A 16826-nucleotide genomic window follows, 5' to 3' on the forward strand; every position below is an offset into this window, starting at 1 on the left:
GACAGTCCTTCAGGTCTATCCATTCACACTGAGTAATTTTAGTCACACATAAATAAAATAGAGTACAACAGAATGAAATCCCTTTGCTGCTGGGGCAGCATGCTGCTGGTCACATTAAAGACTTAGCCCACATGAGTTGCTTGTAACTGGTGTTACCCATTAAAAGAAAAGTTTGTCATTAACAGGCACCAAAACCATTCCAGGGACAAGCCCCAGCCCCCTGAGGACCCCAAATATAAAACACAGTATTGAGCAGCCATATTGTACAGTTAAATCCCTGAAGCTTTTTTGCTTCCTGCTCCCATTCCCAGAAATTTTGGGGACTAAAAGTGACACTGGAGCACTACCTCACCCTGAGGTGGTGTTTAGCACCAGGGGGTGTTTAGCACCAGGTTTTTCACAGCCCTCATGTGCTCTTCCAGCCCAGTTTCTGAACCCAGGTGAACTTCTGACAGCCCCACAAACCAGGCAATACCCTGCCCACCCCTACTGATGGGGAAATACAAACTCCCACGCTAAATCTCACCTGCAACACTGCTGCCTTCAAAAACTACAGAAAAAACCCCCAACCTGCACACCTCTGCCTCACACACACAGAGGTGGCAGGTGAGGGGTGGCTGCAGAGCACTCATCCCCAACCCAGACCCAGCCTTTCCTGGGTCTGAGGGACAGTCCCTCAGGCAGCCTTGGGGACCCCCATCATATCTCAGGGATGAGCCATCAGATGCTCTGGAGCTAGAAGGTCCTGCTGTTGTCACATTAACCAGTGTGCAACAAGCCAATAATTACACACTTGAGAGAGACATTATTTACTTCAGAGCTGTACAAGCCTGGGTGCTGGTGGTCTTCCACAAATTAAGCACACCCATTATCAAAACCTTTTACTATTTGCTTTTTTACTATTACTATTTATTTTACTATTTACTTTTTACTATTTATAAATTTTAGCAAACAAAGCCATTATTATTGATCTGCTACAAGTTGGATAGTTCTTTTCTTAATTAGTATTCCATCTTCTACTGGTTAATGATTCTCTCACTTCTTATGCTAATAAGCACTTTCTCATCTTTTGAGTCTGTGGGTTTCTTGGGTCAGTTGTTGTGATGTTTCCCTGCCAGAATCACCTTTTACCCAGTTGGAGCTGATTTCAGCACAGTTACTGAGTTGGTTTTACTTGTTTCTTCTTTATCTTGGGAATTCTGCCAAATGTCCTTGTGGCTTGTAAATTCTGCATTCTTTGAGTAGACTATCAGTAGTAGTTCCTTCTTCCCAAGCTCTGTTAACCTTCCCCAAGGTCTGAGATCATTAAACGTGTCAAGTCCTAAACCCTAACATGGCAATTCTACCAATAACTAATTTATTTTTCTAACATCTGGATGTCACTTAGAACTTTTAATGTCACTTGGAAGTTGCTGTTTCAGGGGTTATGTCTCACAGAAATCCTGAATGGGTCAGGTTGGAAGGGGCCACAGCAGTCATCTGGTCCCACCTCCCTGCTCCAGCAGGGCCATCCTGGAGCATGTGGGACACGATTGTGTCCAGATGGTTCTGGAATGTCACCAGTGAGGGAAATTCCTCAGCCTCTCTGGGCAAACTGCTCAGGGAAAAAGTTTTTCCTCATGATCAGACAGAATTTCCTGTGCAGCAGTTTCTGCCCGCTGGCTCTTGTCCTGTTGCTGGGTGCCACCAAGGAGAGCCTGGTCCATGCTCTTGGCACCTCTCGTACACATGGATGGGGTAAATCTCCTCAGGGACAGGATGACAGGACAGGGCCTTAAACTGCGCCAGGGGAGCTTTGGTTGGATATTTGGAGGAATTTCCTCATGGAAAAGAAGATTAGACACTGGAATGGCAGCCCAGGGAGGCGATGAAGCCCCAGTCCCTGGAGATTTTAAGGAAAGACGGGACGTGGCACTCAGCGCCATGGTCTGCCTGACATGGTGGCGTTCCGCCATATGTCAGACTCGATGACCTCAGAGCTCTCCTCCAGCCTAACTGACGCTGTGATTCCGCCATTCCTTTCTTTTTCACGGGGCTTGGTGGCACGCTGAGACCAACCACCACAGAACACCCGACCGAAGGGAATTCGGCCACACAGCGCGCCCCGCAGCGGGCACGCCCCGGCGCCTCCGAGTGAGGGCAGGGCGGACATGGCGGGCGGGGCGCGGCTTCACTCACGTCACGCCCGCCTCCCTGGGCCTTCCGGGCTGCCGTAGGAGCCGCTGCCGATCCTCTCCCTCCGGGACCGCGGCCCTCGCCTCCCTCCCTGCCGGGAAGCAGCTCCGGGAGCAGCTGCGTCGGCCCCCGAGCTTCCCCCGGCGGCGGCTGTGCCGAGCCCGCGGGGCGCAGGTGGGTGCCCGGGGCCGGGGCCGGGCTGGCAGCGCCGCGGTGCCGGCGGGGGACTGGCGGTAGCGGCGCTGTCCCGGCACGGGAGGCGCTGGAAGTGCTCCCGGAGAGGGATGAGGATGCCCGGGCCCGCAGGGATGGGGCTGCCGTCCCTGAGGGTCTGCTCGTGACGCTGTTTCAGTGCTTCCCCTCGGTCAGCCGCCGTGAAGTGTGTCAGAGCTGTGCTTGCCCCTTTTTAGGGGAAATTGATGTGTCCTGCTTTATTATCCACCCATTCTGACAACCCCCTGCTCCTTCCGTCAACAGTCTGCCTTTTGAACCTGGTTGCTGCATCTTAGGTCACGCATCTTACTTCTCCACTTGTTTTATTTCACGTAAAACTGGCCTAAGAGGATGACATTTTATTTACAAAAGCTGAGTCTTGCATTCAGAGCGTTTCTGGGGAAATACCCCCGTTGTTTACTCCGTTGTTAAGTCCCTTTAAACTCATACCGAAAGTGAAATTGCCTCAGGAGCTCTTGTGGCGTTTCATAGCTTATGGAAGAGTAAGTCACGAATGTTTTTGCTATGGATTCTAATGTAATTTAGTGGTGGTGTGATGGGATTTATTGTAAGTGTTACAAATGTTACATATAAAATCATAGGTTTCATGTTTGTGAAAGCAAAAGTTTTATTTTTTAAATAGAGTGTTAGTAGGAATAAGTTTAATTGGAGAATGCAGTGGTGCTTTCTGTTTTGATAGGTTAATTAGAAATCACAAACTTACCTAGCTCCAGTATTGATAAACAGATGAATGACCAGTTTATAAATGTCACCTGTATTTACAATTCTTAGTCTTAAGCATAGATTGCAATTTAAAATTTTATCTGAGTGACCCAAAACCATGAGTAACTTTTTTTTTGCAAATGTTAAGCAGAATTGTGGCTATAAACATTGTGGGTCTTCAGCATAACTTAAAATGGTTACAGGCTGTTAATGAGAATGCTCGGGTGTGTTTTGGGAAAGGGGGAAAGCTGCATTAATAGCTACAGTACCATGTTTTGAAAATTGAGTGGTTTTGTCACTTTTCGCTTTGTAACTGCCATTGTTTGCCTTGGCTCTCAAATAATAGCAGAGGCATCCCAGCAGGAAAAAGAATGTGTGTTTTTCTCTGCTGGTTTTGACAGACACTGTGCAAATTACAGCACTGCAGCTGGAAGTGTTGTTAAACCATCCACTTGTCCAGTTCATCCCTCTGACTCCTGTTTAGGGGAAACTGTTGTCAGTGCAGATTGTAGGGAATTCTTTGTAGTTCAGTAAAGCTGGGCTTGAGGTAAAGCTCACTGGTAAACTTACCACAAATTGAATATTTGCCAATTTTTTTCCCCCCTCAAATAGTGTTTTTCTGAGCCAGGAGCAGTTTTTGAAACTCTTCCCTTTTCTCCTGAGAGCTGTGTGCCAACAAACAAGAGTGAAAGATGGAAACCACTCTGAAAGAAAAGTGAAACTGATTAATTGAATTTCATGGCCACCTTGGTGCACGTATGCCAACATTTTCAATGCTTTTCTGTCTAATTTAAAGGACATTTTCCATATGATTCCCAGTGTCCAAGAGCCACAACTCTCCCACACTTTATCATGCACCTGGAGTTTGTTTTTTTTTTTCTGTTGAGATCTCTGCACCCAGCTTTCCGTGCCCTCTGTGTGCCTTCCCTGCTTTTTGGGATGTTTGGTTTTTTCCCAGGGTCATGCTGATTAACTCAGAGTTTCCTGCTTTGTCTGAGCTGAATCAGAATTGGTGGATCCAGAGCAGAGCAGAACAACTGAATTGTCAATTTTGACGTATTGACTGCAATCCCAGTTCACATGAGGGGATAGGAAGAGGTTTAATTTTTCTTGAAATGGCAGGGGCCTTGTAAGTTATCCCTACTCTGATTCAAATTTCACCCTCTTTTAAATTATTTTTTCCCCCATTCTTTCTCATAGTTTGGCCTCAGTTTCCCCTCCCCACCGAAATGCATGGGATGAATTTAATACTCATCATTTATTGCAGAATTCCAGAATGTCACTTAGACTTCTTGAAAAGCAGAATATCTTACTACAGGAATGCTGTATTAAAGGATTGTTTATTTTTTCTCTCTTTTCCCTTTCAACTGTGCTTTTGCTTTAAAAGAATGGCACAAAAGAAGTATTTGATAGCAAAACTGACAAGCTGCTTAAGAGAAGACAAAATTCAGCTATGGAAACCACCTTATACAAATGAAAAAAAAGAAGCTGGTGAAGAGATGAAGGTAAATATCTTCTCTGAGTTGATGTCATACACCTTCCGTGTCATACTGCTGGTGCATTTTCCCAGTTTTTCTTGTCATTTTTTTAAGGAACTTGTACAAAAATATTCATCCAAGCTGAATATCAATAAGAATGATACAGAGAATATGCTGGAAGAAATACGGTGTAAAGCAATTGAGCGTGGGACAGGAAATGAGAATTTTAAAGTGACGGGGATTGCAAGACTTGATATATATCTGCCTCGTAGAAAAGTGAGTAACACTGCAGAAAAGTCTGCATAAATAGATTTACTTTGAGGTTTGAGTAGGTTTATTTGAGGTTTTTTTCACTGCAGCTTTTTCAGGTATTTTGTATGAGTGTTCCGTGTCAGGTACAGAAAAAATGGAGAGGGGGAAATTACATATTTTGGTTTCCCAGGTATATGGGAATATCATGGCAAAGGAATATAATATTGAAGAGATTAGTAATTTTCCCTTTAGGATTTAATGGCAAATAATCTTTCAATTAAGAGAAGTAAATTAGATTTAGGTGTCTATTTCAATTTGATTCCATCTGATGGAGCTGCTTGTATTAGCAATAAAGAGCAGATGTGTTTTTTTAGCTGTAGAATACCTGAAGTTGATTCAGCATATTTATGTCACTTGAACTTGGAAATGAGAAGCAGGATTTTCTGTTGTGATGTCACTCACCTGTTCCCTTCATAGATTCATAGAATTACAGAGTCACAGAATCATTAAGGTTGGAAAAGACCTCCAAGATCATCGAGCTCAATCTCTACCAACCACCACCTTGTCAACTGCACCATGGCACTCAGTGCCTCTTCCAGATGTTTCTTGAACACTTCCAGGGATGGAGATTCCACCATCTCCCTGGACAGCCCGTTCCAAAGCTCAGCCTTCTCGAGCTGGCTCCAAAAATCTTCCCAACAGAGAACTGAATTAAGTTTTGCCCTTTTAGAGTCAGGTTTCAACTTCAATTTTCAGGCATAAAATACTCCTGTAGTGAAAAATAATTACCTGGGCTAAAGGGTAGAGAGTTTTAAGTGATTGCCATGCAGTTAAAACAACCAAATAGTTTCATAATTCTACTTTATAATGCTGCTGGGCAAATAGGGGAATGAACTAATTTAAAATTCCAGTTTATCTAATCTGGGACCAGAGACACTAATAAGAATTAATCATAACCTAGCCAGTCACAGGTGAGTGGCATAATTGCAAAGCACAGTTAAGATAGGAGGTGCATAATTAAATTAATTTAAATTGTTTGGTTCTGAATTTAGATTTATTTAATTCTGAATATCCTGCTGTTATTATGCTTATTTTTAGCACTATAGCAAGTACAGAACTGGAAATTATTACTATGTATGTCCAGCCATAACGTTCTAAATATGATTGTTGTTTGGAAAAGAAATGTTATTGTAGAACAGTTAATTAAGAAAATGTCCAAAGTAGCTTGATATCATGCTTTTCTTTCCCTCTTTCTTTTCTCCACCCAATATAATTACTACAGAGTAGGAAAATCCCACTGGAGACCAGTCTGTTCATCACAGGCAAAGAGCTCAGATCCCAGTAAGTGCAATCAACCTTTGTGCACCTCTCATGAGACACCACCCTGTAACAGAGCACTTTTAAAAAATGCAAACAAACCCACTTTTTGTTTGATTTAAGCTTTTTCTTAGCATGTATTCTCTGAACAGGATGTCCAGTGTCCCTGTAGGGCAGTTCTTCATGGGAACAGCTGTGGTTTAACAGATGGAAAACAGGAAGAAGATAGTTCTGTGTAAATCCCCAGCAAGTACCAGTGTTCCAAGTCTGTAACCAGGCAGATCCTCTGAACAGTGAACATGACTTTCTTTTGTGTTTTTAAGCCTAAAAAAATCAGATTCTATTCTGTCTGTTTTGCTTTTTCCTTTTTTGTATCCCAGGTTTTCTTTATATAGTACATAAAGCTTTCTGATGGTGTTATTTTACTTCTAGCAGCCTTTTGTAGCAGAAATTTTAAGCCATTTATAAGCACTAGTTTTTAGGTTTTATTGCTATTGAAACAACAATATTTTATTATCTTAAAAATTTATGTTCATGGATGAAATTATTCATTTCACAGGATAGCACAGGAATATGCACTACAAGAAAATGCTGTCAAAATAATCATAAATAAGAAGCAGCTTGATCTGGGTATGTATCTCTAGTTAAAGATACTTTTATGATAATTTTCTTGTTTTCTGCTTCTCAGAAGAAAATTTGCCTTGCAACTCTTATTAATTTCAGAAATTTCCAAAAAACAGCGGTTATATTTGTTGGTTTCTGCTTTATGGGAAATGTATTAAATTATAATAATCCAAATTCTTAAATAGAATTAGATCAATTAAAGGAATACTGCAATGAATGTAGAAAATCCCCTTTTCTAGTGTTGAAACACTGAAAATGCACATTTAAGAGAAACTCTAAGTTTCTTCAAAAAGCCTTATTGTATAAGAGCATTTTCAAAGAGTTTTTGTAATGTTTTGCCCATGCTCAACCTGTCAGACATGTGGGAAGTGATGACAGAGCTTTTTCTTTGCTGATGGCCCTGGAATATATCAGAATTAGAACCACAGAACTGACAGAAGGAACTTGGATTCAGTTCTCAGTTTCTCTGTCTGTACTCTGGTGGTGTATGATCCTGGACATGTTCTTATTGCAGTTTTTGCCTGAAGATCAATAAACTGAAATAGAAATAATGGTATTTTTTTAATGTTTTGAAAAAAAAAAAAAGGAATGAAACATACCAGTCACTTCAAAAGCACTTTTAAGATGCAAGACTGAGTCTAAATTTTGCTGACTGTGTCAGTAATTTTTAGGGCCTTGACTGAGTTCTCAAGTCTTGCAATTTCAGTAGTTCAGTAGTTGAATTGTGTTAATCACACTCTGTTTTGCAGGTAAAACCCTTGAAGATCAGGGTGTCACACACAATGCCAAAGTGATGGTGCTTCAACTGGAACAGAGTGATGAGGAAACCAAAAGAAAAGTTCAGGAGGAAGAGCTTCAGTGTAAGAAAGAAAAAGAAATAAATGACAAGATGCAGAGAACTAAGAAGGGTTTGGAAATTCTAGCAGAGAGAGGTAAGTGGGCTTGTTGGATTGGGGGGCAGGTGGGTGTTCATTAATTTTTGTACACCCAAAATTACAATCTCACAGGCCTTTCAACATGGAAGAGTGCCTATACCATGGCTGAATTTCAGTTCACACTTTTATAGGTTTCTACCTGCTTGAAAACTGGATTTTAAGTTGGCTAAAACTTTTTTTTCCACCATTTTTACACAACTAGAATGCTACAAAATACTTTGGCACTTTGAGAAGGATATAATATGAATCAATTGTTTAATTAGCACTTGGCAGTTAAGGGGCTGATGACTTGTGAGAAGCTTTAGATTAATTTAGACAAAAGCACAGTGCATAATGTGTTTTAAGTCATTAAACACTTTTTTTTTTTAGTTTAGCTATGGATGTGTGTAACCATGGTTTCATTGTGCAGAGCAGCTCATTTGTCACTGTCATCTGCAACATGGCTGTGGTGTTCTCATTCCCTTGGGATGTTGATTCCTGGCAACTGTGGATTAAGTTAAAGGGATCTAGTTAATTTAACAGGAATAATTCTTCAAAATGAGGTTGTGTTTGTGAGCTGCAGTGCTTGGTGATGCGTTTAAATCACTTCTCTATTCCATTGTTTCACAAATCCACAAGCAAGGAGCTGTGAAGCTGAGCAGGTCACGAATTCCTGCCAAATGCAGAAACACCCAAACAAAGCTTCAAAGCTGGTGACTTCTGGTTTCTTACCACAATATCAGATTTTGAACACATGACAGAAGTGTTTACCTTTTTTGGACTTAAAGGGTGGTTTAGACCCCAGATTTTGAATCCTGATTTGGGTCTCTCTTTGTTTTGCCACTGTCAGTTACAGCCAATGCCAGAGTAAAGAGCAGAGTCTGTAATGGGCTCCCAGACTGGAGGTTCTGTGACAAGTGCAGTGAGGGTTTCCTTTTGTTTCACAGGAGAGAAACCACAGGGCAGAAGCTTTTAATCTCAACAGACTCCTCCTTAACTGTCTTTTGTCTACAGGAAAATAATCTTTTCATTGTAAATCAAATAGAAGTGAAAACAAAATTGGTAGTTTGATAACAAGCATTAAAGATGTGGGCAAGGAAAATACTGAGCTGTATTTTTTTCCAGCTCTATCAACTGTGCTCAGTTGTATTTTTTAAATATTCTAGCTTTGGTTGATAAATCATTTTGAATGCTATGTTGTGTAAAACGTAGGTGTTTTGTCTTCTGCAAAAATCCTTCTTTGTAATTCATGGAACTTTTGATATTGTGTCTAAATTTCTGCATTCACAAGGCCTTTTCCACAGTGACCTTTCTGGAAGTTCCTCATGTTTACCTGGCCAGAGCCACTGTTGGTATGTCCAGAAAAACAGACATGCAGCCTTTATATGTAATTCTGGGATTTTTTATTGTTTGCTGTTTTGTTTAACAACATTACTAAAATAAACTTATGGCAGCAGAGTTGCTCTGTTGAAGGTGGTGTTTAAATTTTAAACTTTTTTATATCTTTCAGAGGAGTACTTGGATCCAGACTCTGTCCCATATCTAGATATAGCTAATCAAACTGGAAGGTCAATTCAGATTCCTCCTCAAGCTAAAAAAGTAGGTGAAAGCATCTTACAATGCCACTAAGATTGCTCTTTAAAGCTGTGAAACATTTAAAATATGGGATTGAAATACAGCCAGATTTTTTGGGAATGTAACCCTGGGCCCACTAGATATTTGTTTAATGCAAATAATTTTGAAATACAATTGAAGTAGAACTCTATAGGTGGGAATATTTCAGTCATCTGGAGACAACCTCTGATTCATGATCTCATTGCAGGTCTAATCTGGCACTAACCCCTGTGTGGTCCATATCTTACTTTGGGGTTGAAGACAAGCTTTAATTTTGTTGCTATTATAAATTTTGGGTGTCCTAGAAAGGCATGAAAGTAATTTGTTTCTTAGGCCTTATTTCCATTTGTAAACTTGATGAGTCTGCATGCTGTTCTGATGAAGTGTTGAATGCAATAATTCACCTGAAGACTTAAAGCATCCAGTGTTCAAGTGAATGAGATTTCATCAGTATTGATCAAGGATCAGAGGAAATATTGCAGGTTGTTTCTATCCAGAGTTATTATTACATTTTCATTTGTTATACTGTAGGGGTGTTTTCCTGACACATTCAAAATTTAGTTTTCAGTTCTGAGGCTTTTCAGGAGGTGAATTCTTAGGTTTTGCAAGATAGTTGTGATAGCAAAGCAAAACAAGTTTGGTGCTGTTAGGAAGTGCAGCACCCAGAAAAATGCTGAGCTTTGTATCACCTTGAAAATCTCTCTGGAGTTGCATACTTAAAGTGAGCTTGGTCCAGCATTTCCTGTGCCAGTTACATCCATTGCTTTTAACTAGACAATATCTGACGTTGTCAGATGGGAGAAAAGTGTGAAGCAGTGTGAGATGGCACTGGTCTTACAGAACTGATACAGTGGGTTTTTTAGGAAGAACAAGGACTCTGATGGATTACTTGGATATTTCCTTTAGCTTTTTGATTTGGGGAGGTGCAGTCAAAAGTCTGAATCTGTTTGTCTAGGCACTTGTGCTGGCTATGGGTTACCATGAGAAGGGCAGAGCATTAATGAAGAAGAAAGAATATGAAATAGCACTGCCATATTTGTTGGATGCTGATAAACACTTCTGGTAAGAACATTTTGAGTCCTTGTGTCTGTCTTTACTGTCAGCCAATAAAGGAACAGCACAGCATCTCTCTCTGCATATAAATCAGGGCCAGTTTTGCCTGGGGTTGCTCCATACTCCCTCTTGCAGATGGGAAACAGCAGATAAAGCTCTGACTTGCAGTGACAGGTGGCTTCATGTAGAGCAGCTGAAACAGATACTGCCACTGGGCAAGTTAATCTTTCATAACAACATAAACAGAAACTGTCAATATTCATGTACCAGGTTATAAATTGCATTAGCTTGAGAGACAGTTACGGATATTCATTTGCAGTTGCTCTTGTGAAGTAATAATTTCTTGTAAAAGGTGGAGCAGATAGCTGAGGTCAGTAACCATACCAGGGCTTCTGCAAGTAAATTCATTTCCTATCAGCTGTCAGAGCCCTAAATTGTTCTTTTGAGATCCCAAAAGTAATACTGTCCCTGTCTGTTTCTCATCTGTGTGGGTGTACAGGGAGACTGGCACAGTTCTGAGAATGTCCATTTGCACTGAGGCAGTTTCTCAGTCCTCCCAAAGATTACACAGGGTTTAATTATATTATGCTTTTAGAGATGCCATATTAAACAGTAGCCACAGCTCATTTTGTTACTGTAATGCTTTAAGATAGAGCATTGGGATCAGTCCTGGAATCAGTGTCAGTGAATGGAATGGAGGATCAGCATTTGATTCCTGTTTCCCTGCCATCAGTTTCCTGCCTCAGATATGAAGTGTGCTTTCTCCAACATGAGTGTGCACACTTCTGATGTTGTTTTATAAAAGTTAAGAAGTGGTGGCAGGGAGGGGAAATAAACAACCCTCTCCCAGAAAAAAAAATTCCTTGTTTTATTTTCCAGTGAGTGTAGTACGGAGCTGCTGAACACGGTTGATAATTACGCAGTGCTGCAGCTGGATATAGTGTGGTGCTACTTCCGTCTGGAGCAGCTGGACTGCCTGGATGATGCAGAGAAAAAGCTGTCCACAGCACAGAGATGCTTCCAGAGGTGCTATGGAGAGAACCATGAGAGGCTTATTGACATCAAAGTATGCTGGGTTTGACTTAACGAGGGTGGGATATTTTTTTTCTACATGTATTCAGTCACTGTTCAAGTATTGCAAGACTGGCTTTTAGAAGTTTAAAAGTTTTCCTGTGTATCATCAGCCTGTTTCCTGGTTCTGTAATTGTTAGCACAGGGGAAACATTGGGCCTGGCAAAAAGGTCATGGCAAACCTGTGTTTATATGCACAGACATCATCAGGGGGTTAGGTGTGGTGCTTTATCTGCACACTGAGTGTCACAAAGCCCAGACTGTGTCTTCTCTAAATGCGTAGAGTGTTCTGTTGAAATGAACTGGTGTTCCACCACATGTTTCTATCTATCATATCTATTCTGTGGTCCCCTCTCCTTCTTTAAACAATTCCTTAGGGAAACTATGGTCGGGAGAAGGTTTTATTTCTACGGCTTTACCTCCTTCAAGGGATTGGGCATTACCACAGTGGCAGAGAAAAGGAGGCTGCGGAGTACATTCAGAAGGTAAGACCTTCTTTTACCTTTAGGTAAAACTCTGCAGTCCTTCACTCCAGCCCCTCAGTTTGGCTTCCATCTGGAACCTGTTCTTTGCTTACTCAGAGAAACGGGGAGGCATTTTTGATTTGTATTTTAACAGTGTGAGGGGTGTCATTTTGTCCTTCCCTTATCCAGGCATCCTCTTTGTACGGAGAGCTGTCCATAGATCCTGATAAAGTGGATCGCCTGTCACTCCTGGGCTTCTCAGAGCAGGAAGCTCGCCTTGCCCTGCGAGCGTGCCACGGCAATGTGGAGCATGCTGCCAATCTAATCACCAACAGGAGAGAGGTAAGGGCAGTGAAAGCATTAAATCACAGATCACCTGAGTTGGGGTGTCCATGGGATGTGTCTTGTGTGGCCAGGGCAGTGTGGTGCTGAGTTAAGGACTTGGGTTGTCCTGCTCTGGCACTGTTGGTGCAGCTGACAGTTGGACATGTTGGCACAAGTTGGAAACCAAAACTTAATGCACTAACAGGGGAAGCTCTGTCTCAAAACAGATGGGACAAGAGTGCCAAAGGCCTGTGGTTGTACTACAGAGGCGCATGGGAAGGTTTTGCACCAGTGTTTGCTACTCAGCAGTGATATGGGAATAAACCACCAGGACCAAGCTGTCACTCCCTGGCTTGGCTGCCCCTGTTGTGGGCTTGTACTTGGAAGATCCAGGAGGGAAAATATTTTTTTGTGCTAGAGTGAGTGGAGATAGTGCTGTCCAGATCTGAAGTGATGTTTGGTAAGCCGAGGAGGCACTTCTAGACTTCAGACAGTGAAGTGTGGACAGAAAAGCCAACTGGCTGAGGGAAGACTGAACAGAACTCCCTGGCTGCCTGCCCGGTTCTGACTGTCTGTCCTTGGCAATTCTTGTCTGTGGGTCCATCTGCCAAATGGGTTTGTCACTTACCACACAGGGCCTGGAATAACTGTGATGGCACCAGATCTGATCTGCAGAGCGGAAGTGTGCCGACAGGGCTGGCTCATGGAAATGCAGCTTTATTTAGGAACGAGTGTCTGGCAGCACAGTCTGTATTTACCAAAAAAAAAAAAAACTTTTCCTCAAGAGATTCAAACTTGAAGCAAAAAAATCCAAGAAACCCTTCATGCACAGGCTATGTGTTAGAGCATTCCCATGCACAGTGAGCTTGCAGTGTCTGTGCTCTTGCAGGAAAAAGCACAGATCAGGAGGGAGGAGAGAGCTAAAAGACGGCGGAGACTGGAGGACATCAATACCCTGAAAAGTATGGGCTACCCAGAGAGAGCTGCTCAGATAGCTCTTCAAAAGACACGAGGAAACCTAGACCGAGCCTTTAAGGTAATTGATTTTTCTGTAGAAGAAGTGTTGTACAAAAGAAATTTGGTTGGTTTTTTTTTTTTCATTTTTAATGTTTAGCAGATTCTTATTTTCTGTAGTCTACAGTTTTTTAGTTCATAGCTACCTTTTCTGAGCTGTAATGACTGAACTTGCACTTCCTGACCAATAAATCAGATGTCACTTAAGTTGGCTGAGGTTTGCTTATATCAACCATTGGGCTGCATACACAACTGTGCTGAGGACTGTTGTAGCTCTGTTGCTCTATTCTGATCTCTCTCTGTTTTCTTGCAGTTTATTCTTGACAATCCTGAGTTACTCTTGGAAGATGATGATGATGATTCTGTGGCCATGGACCAGTTTCAGGTTTCCCAAGAAAGTATTGAGCAAGTAAGCTAGACCACTTGCTTTCTTGTGAGTTGGTTGTCTTGTTTCTGAGTTGTGCTTGCAAAGATAGCAGATTTTCCTGAAGTAAAGCTGTACAAGTATTCTTGGACCCATGTCACTCAGGCTGTCACACTCCAGGGTCTGGCATCCACTCACTCTTCATGCTGAAGTCACTGGGGCTAACATGTAATTTGTGTGTACTTCCTGCCCACTGCACCAAGCTGACATGCATGGGTGTGCAGGGAAAGTGTGTGCACTGTAATGCTCTATCCCAAAAAAGACAGCAAATGAGAAATTTATTCAAGTCTCTAAACTCTGCAGTGCAGAAGGGAAAGAGATGGAATGTGTATTTCTCATGACAGGCTGTCTGACAAGCTTGTCTGTAGTTAGGGTGGCTGTGTAATTGATGTCAGGCAAGAAAACTGTATTGCCTAGGAAAAACATAAGCACCCCCTGATAGACTGGAGTGCTTTGAAGTTTCCTTTTGAAAACAGAAAAAGAATTGGTCTGGTACTGGACAAGAGCCTCTTGATCCTGCTCAACATCCCCATGCCTTTAATAGGTCACTGCCCTGTTGTTAACTGTTCCAGTAAACCAGAGTCAGTGTCCTGGAATTCCTGGCATGCAGTGCTTTTCTCTGTGTGAGAGGATGACTGTCAGCTGCAGAGTCAGATTCCTGTCAGACCCTGGTGTCAGATGAGCTTGGATTTGCCCAGATTTCCTGTATTATTCCTTTTTCCCCCCTGCAGCTGACGTACATGGGTTTCAGCCGTGAGTCGGCAGAGCAAGCTTTAAAGGTCTTTAAAGGGAACATCCACGTGGCTTCCCAAACCCTTGCTCATTATGGGGGAGTTCTTCCCCCTTCACTGCTGCTGTCCTCAGAAGGGTCCAGTCCATCAGAGGAATCCACTTCTTCCAAGGACCTGCTCACGGAGTCTGCAGGTGAGAGTGTTGCATCCAGCAGGGTGGGAAGGGAAGGGAAGGCTGTTCTGGCTTTTGTAGGAAATAGTTAAGCAATTTCTGCTGAAATTGTGGCACAGGGCTGCAGTAATGCCTCAGGCTGTTTTTATTGGGAACACAGTTACAGGAAGGCAGCTGTTGTTCCCTGCAGTGACAGCCACAAAGGAACCAGAGGAGACAGGTGCCAGCTGCAGGCAGGTGCAGCCCAGAAGAAAAGGTGACACTCAGGGTGTTCTGGGCAGGGCTGAGGAGTTTATTCCAGACCTGTGCTCTGCAGGTGGCTGACCTGCCTCCATTCTCCTTCATCACATCCCTTACAGGATAGAACCATAATTGAGAACTTTCCACTTAAAAAGAAGAACCTTGCATTTTTTTCCTCATTATTTGTCAGAGCTGTATTGATCCCTGCTGTATAATTAAAGGCTTTCCTACACCACATTTAAATAGTAAGGAGAAATGGCCATCCTGCCCTGTCCTTTGCAGAGTAATTGTAAGAGGGGGTTGTGCAGGAAGGGGCTGGCAGAGCAGCCACACTGGTGAAACAGGGAGAGCACCAGCTTCTTTTATTGGTGAATTCACTGCTGCTGCTTTTTATTGGAAGGTTCCTCTAGTTCACCAACAGATGAAGACATGGAGACTGATGCAGTCAATGAAATCCTAGAGGATATTCCTGAACATGAAGAGGATTATCTGGATTTAACACTCGAGGAAGAGGAGCAGATAATTCATGAATACTTATCCTATATACAAGTACCGCAGCACTAAATCCCATTAAATCTACTTCAGTTATATGTATTTACCTTGTCAAATTGAGTTTGGATTATAAATGCACCTTCAGCTTATCTCTTACTAAGGGCCTTGAATTCCATCAGACTATAGTTGGAATACTTAATTCCTGCTTATTTGTAACTGCTTAAAGCCTACATTTGTGATAGATTGTAATTTATTGTCATAGAAAAATAGAAACATTTATTTTCAGAAGAAAATTTAATAGAACTAAACTATATTTTTATTGTGAAATAAGTTAATTCAGTAAAGAAGCATTTCTATACCATTTAAAAATACCAGCTTTAAAAGAAAAACATGAGTTTGTAAGCGAGAAACCTTAGCTCATGAGGCTGTAGAGGTGTATCAGCTTTCCAAGTTTTCTTCTGAAAGATTTCTAAGAGACATTAATGTATCTGTTGTGCATGGGTTTATACTGTGTTCTGCTTGTCCCTTCCTACAGGTGTTACACAGGCAATAAAGGTAACTCTGTGCTGCTTCTGCCTTCGGTGAGAGACCTCTGTGCTTTGTTAAAAAAGTGGGAACTACGTGGCAGGGCCTGTCCTGGCACTGGGGGAGTGATTACTGGAATTTCCTTTTATACCTAAATAGCCACTTTCCCTCAGCTCTGTTTAACCTCTGCAGGTGTGTGGTTTAAGGTTGATGGATTTCTGGGGGATTACAGGATATTCTGCAATCAGCTGTTGAACAGAGTTTCGTTCAGGTGCTGTCTCAGTAGTTGTGGTCAGCTCCAGCGTTCTGAAGAAGCATTTGGGGGTTTCTGTGGTTTTATAGCATCACTTTTCCTGCCGTGTAAGCATTCTGCGCCGGGAACAGACGTTCCTCTGCCTGGCAGCTTTGCTTGGACGTGGTTTATTCGTTTTCCGTGGCTCCACGCTCTCGGTAGAGGGAGCCCAGGCCCCGTCTGGAGCCGGTGGGAGCAGGGAAGCGGCCGCGCTCTCCACTTCCAGCCAGAACATCAACCCTCCGTGTGCTGACAGTGTCTCCTCAGCCGGCACTTGGCGGCCGGGAAATGAGGGCGTGAACTGCTGTGCTCTGCAGGGAGCAGGGCCTTGGCCTGCGGAATGACTGCTCTGCTCCAGCGCGGGGAATGAACGGGCTGCAGCACAGGCTTCGCTTCTATACTGACCCCTCAGCCAAACACAGCTAAAACCAGGCAGTGATTACACTGTTAAAGAATTATTTGTATTTCATTCTTCTCTATCAAGGCAAGTGCTGTAAAAATTGAATGGCTTTGTATCTCTACCCTGAAAGCTGAAGGATTTCCAACACCAGCAGTATGAGCTTCTGAGGGAAAACCAGCCCCAGCACCCATTATATCCTGTTTTCTTTACAGGCCAGCACTGAAGAACCCTGGACAAATTGCAGAGCGAAAACAGAATAGAGAAAAGAATTTATAATTTAAAACATGCAAGTCATGGGTGTAGTTTTAAGAAGG

General features: G+C 42.5%; 1 protein-coding gene across 3 annotated transcripts; it reads left to right on the forward strand.

Moving 5' to 3' along the window:
• The first annotated feature begins 2187 nt into the window (after positions 1-2187).
• NUB1 (negative regulator of ubiquitin like proteins 1) lies at positions 2188-15871 on the forward strand. Of its 3 annotated transcripts, XM_059839175.1 has the most exons (16): positions 2446-2891; positions 3724-3867; positions 4499-4616; positions 4704-4865; positions 6124-6182; positions 6718-6788; positions 7532-7714; positions 9207-9295; positions 10266-10372; positions 11243-11429; positions 11812-11919; positions 12088-12240; positions 13112-13258; positions 13550-13645; positions 14392-14584; positions 15204-15871. In XM_059839175.1, exons 3-16 carry the CDS (start codon positions 4500-4502, stop codon positions 15365-15367), a joined length of 1836 nt encoding a protein of 611 aa, XP_059695158.1. In that variant the 5' UTR covers positions 2446-2891; positions 3724-3867; position 4499; the 3' UTR covers positions 15368-15871. The 3 variants fall into 3 exon arrangements, with proteins under 3 accessions (XP_059695148.1, XP_059695158.1, XP_059695140.1); XM_059839165.1 differs by lacking the exons at positions 2446-2891; positions 3724-3867 and adding an exon at positions 2188-2349; XM_059839157.1 differs by lacking the exon at positions 3724-3867.
• Positions 15872-16826: the final 955 nt, after the last annotated feature.

The sequence above is a fragment of the Haemorhous mexicanus genome, chromosome 1 (assembly GCF_027477595.1).
Source record: "Haemorhous mexicanus isolate bHaeMex1 chromosome 1, bHaeMex1.pri, whole genome shotgun sequence".
Lineage (NCBI taxonomy): Eukaryota > Metazoa > Chordata > Aves > Passeriformes > Fringillidae > Haemorhous > Haemorhous mexicanus.